We start from the raw sequence: 8,253 nt of genomic DNA, 5'->3' as shown, positions 1-8,253 counted from the left end.
GTAATTTTAACTATTACCAATTATATGATTACGCATTTATCTGACCAATTATTATATTATATTATTATATTTGTGTTTGTTTTCTTATTTTTTTATTAAAGCATTAAATTAAATATGAACCAAGAATAATCGTATGATATTATATAATATAACAGTACCCAGAGTAATTTCGTTTCTTTGAAAAAAGGTATAAATAAAAAGGCGCGACTTCTCAAACTTCCTAAATGTCAGAGCGACACTTACTATTTATTAAAAAATAATCATACTTTTATAATTTCACTTTAATAATTATAAGACTCATGAATCGAACGTGCTAAGATTTTTATTACTTAAGTTAATTATTCAATAAAACCCCGGTCAATTTTAATTAGTTCTGTTTGATAATCATGATTATTAAACAATCAGTTACTATTATGTATAACCAACTATTCTTATCATGCTTAAACGTCAGTTACTGCATTATATCAGCTCCTATTATGGCTTTGTCTTTTCATAAATTACTTTAAAAAAAAAAAATGATGAGAAGCCTGACGTAATATTTCTAATTTATCTTTTTTTATAGGCAATATTGTTTTTTCTTTTGATTATATAAGCCTACTTATCATGTATTATGGATAATTTATTACCCCAAGTATATATGTGTTCTCATACAATAAAATAATAATGTTTGAAATACATAAATTTATACAATTCAATACATTGCAACGCTACTTTAGAATTTCTAAGCATATCTAAAAATGTGTCAAAGTAGCATTCATTAAATGAAAAGGATAAGTCTAACATTTAACAGGTTTTATGAAGTATTCAAAGTTGTAAAAGTAGTGATTCCAATTTGTTATGTTTGAAGATAAGTCTTGCTGTATTTGAAATAGATTTGTAAATCAGAGATTGATCCAACTTATAACGAATATGAATATTCGTTAAAATACCATTCTATAGAAAAGAATGTCCTTACTGCCAAAACTAACAAGCAGAACACTATTCAAAAACCCAAAATGAATGTAACATCTAGCGAAAATAACGAGGAGCTGAAATCTCATTCTAGCGAAAAGAATGTACCAGCTGCCGAAAAGAATGAAAAGGAGACTATTCAAGAATCCACAATGGATATAACTTCAAGTGTAAATAAAGATAAGCTTAAATCTCATCATAGCCAACCGACTTTCTCACCCCCCTCCCCTGTGCAGAGGCTTTTTGAATAAACATCATATATTCAGAGAATTCAACAACCCAACTCAATAATCTTACTAAATACAAGAATAGGGTCACGGGGGGAAAGACACAGTGGCACACCTGAAAATTAATTTTAATCTACTAAACACGTAGAAGACAATTCCTTTACTTTAGAGCAAAAAGCAGCTGATTTAATAGTAGATAACTGGGAGCTTGTGTATAGTGAAGGTGAAGAAAAAACTAATGTGTCGGAAACCAATAAATAGTCTATCAAAGAGTTGGAAAACCCTTGTATAGTAGAAAAAGTCTCACAGTAAAGTATTTACACCGAATTATTTTTTAGTTTTTAGTATATATGTCATTAATGGCGAAGTAATTAAATTTCCTCATTGTTAGAACTTTTGTATTTTTTGTCTTTTTATTATCTATTAAATAGGCGCTGTCTATAAGGATATTTGTTTCTTTGAAACCGAGAGCAATTGATCATGACAATAGCAAAATTCCAGACACTAGTAAAATAAAAAACGTATAGTGTAGAACATAGTTTTCCAAACTGGGAGGCACGCCTCACTAGGGAGACATGGACTAGTCGATGGAGACGGGCGAATATGAGGCAGAATTGAAAAAAAATATCACCGGCAATTGACACTACTCAGTCATTCAAAAGCTCCAAACCCTTTTGAGACTAACGGGGCTTGCTGAACCAGGCTGAAAAAAAGGCATGTTACCATCTAAGGGTCAGATTCGCGAAATTTTATAGATGCCACTAGATAGTCTTTTAAGGGTGACAATCAATTAGAAGATCATCAGAGACGATTTTGTTTATCTATAATTTTATTGAATAATTAAATAAAATTAATAACTCAACGTAGCAGCTTTATACTTACATAATTTATCGAAAAACACAGATGTAAGGTAATATTTCAAATTTTTTTAAGAAATTCTTGTGACCATTCGTATTAGTTGATAGTATCATCTAATTGACAATTTTTTTTCCATGAAACAGGAAAAGTGTGGAATAATAAATAAATTGCAAATTCAATATCAGGACACAAAAATCACCTTCTAGCACTAATTAAAACGAAAACACCCGTTGTTCTCTGGACTCACTGCATGCTCTATAAAGCAGCTCTTATATAAGATTAAATAAAAAATGATTTTTCGACTGAAAGTAAGGAGCAACATTAAACCTTAAACACAACAGAAATTATTACATGTATTAGGGTGGGGGGGGTCGTCTTTTCCTTAATACCGCGCTCTTTATGCTAAAGTCTGATTTTTTGTTCTAATTACTTAAGAATAATTTATGAATCACAAATACCGTTTATTTTGAATAATAATATCTTGTAAAAGCTCTAAAAAAAAACTTTAGGGTAAAGAGCGAGGTATTGAGGAGAAGGAGACCCCTTCATATAAGTAATAATGTCTTTTAGATTTAATTTTAAAGTATTCTATTCAAATTAAGTTAAAAAACTTCTTTTTTTAATTTAATTTCTGATCTTTTTTTAATTAATGATGGTTAATTCATCGCCCCATAACGAGACCATTCTTGGCCCACACGAGCCAGCTATCCCTGTACCTATCCTACACAGTAACTCCCCTTACACTAGATCAGCCCGAAAAATCCCCCCCCCTGGCACTGGTTGGCTACTTCTCAATACAGAGACCTCTTAAAGTATCTGCAGCTGTGTTTCAAAATTGTTTGCAAAAATACAGTCTTAACAATTAAAAACTTATTAATTACTTACCTATTAAGAAAGAATTGTAAAAAAAAGAACTTTTCATTCATTAAGAATGGCAGCAATACTTTTAAAGTTTTGGTTTGACAAAACATCATATTCACTCTTAATGCCTAGCGAAAATTGAATTAGAGATGCATTCTGAAAATTTTGATTTAAAGAAGTCTCACAAGACAATTCAATCATGTTTTCTTTCTTGTTAGTTGTTAATTCAAATTTATTATCAATCATTAAACTATTTCAAGAAATGAATTAACAAGTATCAAAGCGTTTAACAAATGAATTTTGTTTGCTTCTATGGTATGATGAGCGCACAAATTTAAAAGTGAGAAGATATCAAAATTTTTTCCAAATTTGTCTTTCATAGCTCCAAATTTTGAACCAATAGATGCATATGTGGCCCTTACATTAATTTCTTCAAAATACCAAGTCTGATTTTTTGTTCTAATTAATTAATTATAATTTATTAATACAACATACCGATGATTGTTACGAAGTATCTATTGAAAAATAACTAAAAAAACCTGGTTTTTAATTAGCGAATGCTTATGAAGAAGGAGAAACCTGAATTGACTCCCTAATGTTGTGTCATGGTTAGTTTAAAGGATTGTCTTCACATTCAGTTATAAATTTTTTTTTTTAATTTAATTTCTGATTGTTTTTTATATAATGCTGGGAAATTCAGCTCCCCCTCCATGAACCCTTCCCTTCCCCCGCAATAAATACCTCCATGGAAAGATCCTACCACGTAACTCCCCTTACCCTCTATCCGCCAGAAAAATCCCCCCCCCGGACCATGGGGTGAGAAGTCTCAATCCCCCATCATCTATTGAAAAAAAGTAAACATGGAATCTATGTCCGCCAGACCCTCGTAAATTGTGGGGGGGTCAAGGTTTAAGCCCCAGCATGGTTATGAGATTCTTTTTGTGAACAGAAGTTAATGAACCTTTCTAAGGTATCCTGCATCTACAGGCAATCGTCACCGATAGGCCCCCATCCCTTAGTGAAATCCCCACTGAATGGCCAAATTTACCTCACCAAGCGAAAAATTTGAACTTCTGAAAATCAGCTCATTTCCCAATAACTGGTCAGATCTGCTAGAGTGGAAGGCAAATTTAGATCAATTAGGAATCAATCACATTTATGACGCCAGCCGCAATAGAGACTCTGGTACATTAAGAGTTAAAGTGGATAAGTTGGAACCCCTATTAAGCTTGATAAAAATAGTTATCCGGATTGCTGCGTCGAATGGAGGAAATGTGAGTTTACGGGTATCATGCATGGGATTGGGAAAGATTGTGATTTGGAAGCCCTAGAAGGACAATATTCCAGGAGTTGTGATTTCAAGCGGGTTGGACAATCTCCTGTGATGAAAATCACTTTCGATTCAGAATCTTCACTCGATTCAGAATCGTAATATATTTTTGTTATTTTCAATCAGCTGTTCTTAACTATATCTCTCCCAAAATTAATAGATTTTCGGTTTCTCACAAGTTTTTCATTTTTGAGGTAATATTGTGACAGTAGTATAAAAAAATTAAAAAGACAAGGAGAAGTTTTCTCTTCTGTTTTTTGACGTACTTGGCGATCATAAATTTATATACTTGACTTATTTTGACTTAAAGCTCTTGTTTGGCAGCGTCGCCAGCATAAAAGAAACCAGACGTCAGCACCGTTTGTCGTCTCCTGAGTGGTCTGTCCTGGGCAAAAGTTAAGCTTAATTAGGGTTGATACTCCTGGTAGTGTGTCCACCGCAGATGACGTCTGTCCTTTGTGTGCGTGGTCGCACTTCCAGCCGTTTGCAGTTGAATGAAAGTCAAAGATAAGTCGAACGGGTGCTTGAGCAGGAAGACAAAGTAGATGATCGCACCAGCGCAGCAATAGTTTTGTCTGCACAGCATCTACTGTCATTGTCTTGAGTCTTGAGCCAAGCCTTTGACGAGTACAGCACAATGCTAGCAACTGAGGAGCAGTTGCCTCGTCCTTTTTTGAGGCGGCTGATCTGTAGTTCGAGAAATATTCTGAGAAATCGGCTGAAGACCGCATTCGATTTTGCTGCCCTTGCTGATTTCTCTCCTCCAAGATTACCAATAGAGTAGACAATTGTATCAACTTAGGTGACCTATTTGACTATCTTACCATCCTGGCAGCTTACTTCTATGTTGGCGCACACCCAACTGGATGGAGGCTCAGGTTTTAAAGGCCCAGTGCTTCCTCACCCCAAGTGGCCGAATTTTTAGTCACACTAATAACCCCACGAAAAATTAGTACTTTGCTATTGGCACACCAGGATATGAACCCACATCCTAAAGGACATAGGATTGCTGGTCTGGTGTGCTATGCACTCCGCTATGGTGGCTCAAAGCTCAAAGTAGAAGAGTGGGTTATTATTAGGTACAGGGGAGTCCTAAAACATGACTGAAGGTTTAAGTAGAACCGGTACAACCGGCTTCTATCACTATTTTAACTTTTGTCACCATAATTGCTAGTGACAGATACAGTTTTTCAAATGTCACCGTGATTGTTTGTGATTGTTGTATGCAAGACTGTTTCTTTGGTCTTGTAGGATTTTTTTTTGTTTCTTTTTTTTTTGTCTCTACCACCGCAGAAATTATTAATTTGGGGGATGAAAAAAATACTTAAAATCAAAGATAATGTTGAAAAAAAATGACACCATTTGTACTTTTTGCGTAGAGTTAAATGGAGTGATGATTGTGTATTTAAAGCCAACAGTTGAAAATATCACTCAAGTTTTAAAAAATATGGTTGCAAAGTGTTGTATGTTGCATGGTTGCAACAATAATGACGGGTGTAACCCGTCATTATTTGAAACCAAGAATTAGGGACGGATCCAGGACTTTTCTGAGGGGGGGTTGCAAGATAGATTGTTTCGATAAACTTGGAAACAAAGAAATTCCAGGAATTTAAAAGGAACCTCGACAATTATGCGTCGTAGGTAGGTAGTGGAAATGGTCGTAGGTTTAATCTAAAATGTGGTGAGGGTTAAAGTTCTAATAAATCTGTTAAAATTAAAATGATATGGAAATTTTGATACAAAAAATATTAAGTTATAAAATTCATCCCGCCATAAAAAAAACAAAAAAACCTGTTCCTCATCTATAAAAAAGAGGATATTTAATATTTTCTGCATGATTTTTCACCTTTGAAATTCTGACCATCATAGTGAATGACTTAAGCTTTGTATTGTCAAAAAAATGGTCTTGAACCATCTTTTGGAATCTTGCATTCATTATGACTATTTTTATTGATCAAACCATTTAGCATGTCGTCTAACTTTGTGGCATCGCTTAGTAATTATGATAGTAAAGAAGAGCAGGAAAAGAGGCTTAAGATAGAACTTGTATATTCGTAAAAGATGTATTAAACATTAAATATTAGTTCTTTTAAGAGTGTAACAACAAAAATAGAACAAAGAGATAGAAATACATGGAATACATTTAAAACGAGGGTTTTAAAGCATTAACTAATCACTATTTTTTTCTTAAATAGACTTGTAAAAAACAGTGTCAACTTTGACAAAATATCTAAAATTTACTAATCATAATTTCACTTTTCATAACAACGTAGCTATTCTTTTCACTTTTTTATGTTTTATATATTTTGCTTAAATTACAGAATTAATAATTTTATAAGGAAAACTCTATTTCTTTATTTCTACTCCCGCCATATCTTTTTATTACATGGTCGACGTCTACTTCAAAATTTTGGTGGACGTTTATAATTGCTAGTCCTGTCAGTCTAGAGTACTGTCAGTTTAGAGCTCCTCGTTAGTATTTCTTCTTCTATTAATTCTAACATATTCGAATACAGAACAAAATCGTCAGAAAAATATGAACTCTAATAAAGATGCATGTAGGTATGTGCTTCAAACTAAGTATATGAGTCGAAATACTCCTTAAAAAAAAAAAAATTATGTGTTTGTTATTTTTGTATCTGATGCGTATAGATTGGTGATTTAAATTCTTAGGGTTTCAAGCTGTGTTAGATTTGTAATTGTTTTTTTTTAGTCTTTCAGATGTTCAATTCGCTTTCAGATGTTCAATTCGCTAGGAAAGCCTTATTGTCATTTATGCCTATCTTACCACGTCTACTGAGAGCGAGAATCGACGACAAGCACGGGAAGATAACTGTTCTTACCTGCTATGCACCGACAAACGAGGTCCAAGATGAAGATAAGGACGACTTCTATGCAGTACTGTTCTCCGAGTTCTCCTCCATACCTCCACACGACTACCTCCTAGTCCTAGGAGATTTTAACGCTGGTGTGGCTAACAGATCTGGTCTGTGCGATGCTGCTGTTGGACCTGTGACAGTTGACGCTCTGAATGATAATGGTGAGTGGCTTCTCAGTTGCTGTATCATCTACGCTCTATTAGTGACAAATACCTGGTTTGTGGGAAAAGACATTGCGAAGTACATATGGTACAGCAATGATGGCAGGACAAAAAAGATGATTGATTACATCATTGTTTGACGACGCTGGCTTTAGTCTGTCCAGGACTGCCACTGATACAGAGGTGCAGAGCTCTGCAAAGCCGACCATCGCCTCGTCTCTGCAAGGATAAAACTCCGGCTTAGGGCCAATAAGAGTAACTCCTCCTCCACCAAGAAGATAGACACCTCTCGACTGAAGCAAGATCCCTCGGTTCGCGAGCGGTATATGGTTGAAGTCTCTAACCGCTTCGAAGCTGTCCAGTTGTGTTCAGATAGCGAGTCAGCATGGACGACTTTCAAAGACAATGTTCTCAGAGCAGCTGCCGAAGTTGTAGGCTTGAAGTCGCGAAAGAAGAAAGAGTGGATTAGCAACCAGACGTTTGAAATAATTGAGGAGAGACGGCCAGCGAGATTACGAGGATATATGACACTCTACAGACAGCTCAACAAAACTACGCAACTCCTTGCTTCACAGGGACAAGAAAGGCTTCATTGCCAGTAAAGCCACTGAGCTCGAGAAAGCTGCCCAAAAGAAAGACATAGGCGCAACATTCAAGATCCTGCTTTAGCTGACTGGCCAACATGCCAGGACGTCCACAAGCCTGAAAGCAACAAATGGAGAAATTACATACACTCAGTCTCAATGTGTTGGTCTCTGGGAGAAACACTTTAATAAGCTGCTAAACGTGGATCCACCCGACTGCATTGAACCAGGGCTTGTTGCCGCTGCTGCAGAAGCTACCCCTGCCCCCCACGGTGCCGAATTTTCTCCTGAGGAGATTGGAGAAACTGAAAACAATAAAGAAGCTGGCACCTGTGGCATCGCTTCAGAGCTACTTACTACGGGCGGCCCTGCAATGATACTTTAGCTGCAGATGGTGTTCAG

General features: G+C 35.5%; 1 protein-coding gene across 1 annotated transcript; it reads left to right on the top strand.

Annotated features, from left to right (window-relative positions):
- Positions 1–5,326: 5,326 nt before the first annotated feature.
- LOC148939752 (protein CFDP2-like) lies at positions 5,327–7,407 on the top strand. Its single transcript, XM_089106424.1, has 2 exons — positions 5,327–5,351; positions 6,941–7,407. The coding sequence occupies exons 1-2, from the start codon at positions 5,327–5,329 to the stop codon at positions 7,405–7,407; spliced, it is 492 nt and encodes a 163-aa protein (XP_088962550.1).
- Positions 7,408–8,253: the final 846 nt, after the last annotated feature.

Source organism: Artemia sp. Qi Xiang Cuo, chromosome 20, assembly GCF_049724085.1.
Source record: "Artemia sp. Qi Xiang Cuo chromosome 20, ASM4972408v1, whole genome shotgun sequence".
In the NCBI taxonomy this organism is placed as follows: Eukaryota; Metazoa; Arthropoda; class Branchiopoda; order Anostraca; family Artemiidae; genus Artemia; species Artemia sp. Qi Xiang Cuo.
Note: the sequence above shows the minus strand (reverse complement) of the source record. Positions and strands in the feature narration are given on the sequence as shown.

Coding starts and splice junctions, on each gene's coding strand:
- LOC148939752 (XM_089106424.1), top strand. CDS start 5,327: ATGACTGAAGGTTTAAGTAGAACCG. Junction 5,352..6,940: donor TGAAGGTTTAAGTAGAACCG/GTACAACCGGCT, acceptor GTTTTTTTTTAG/TCTTTCAGATGTTCAATTCG.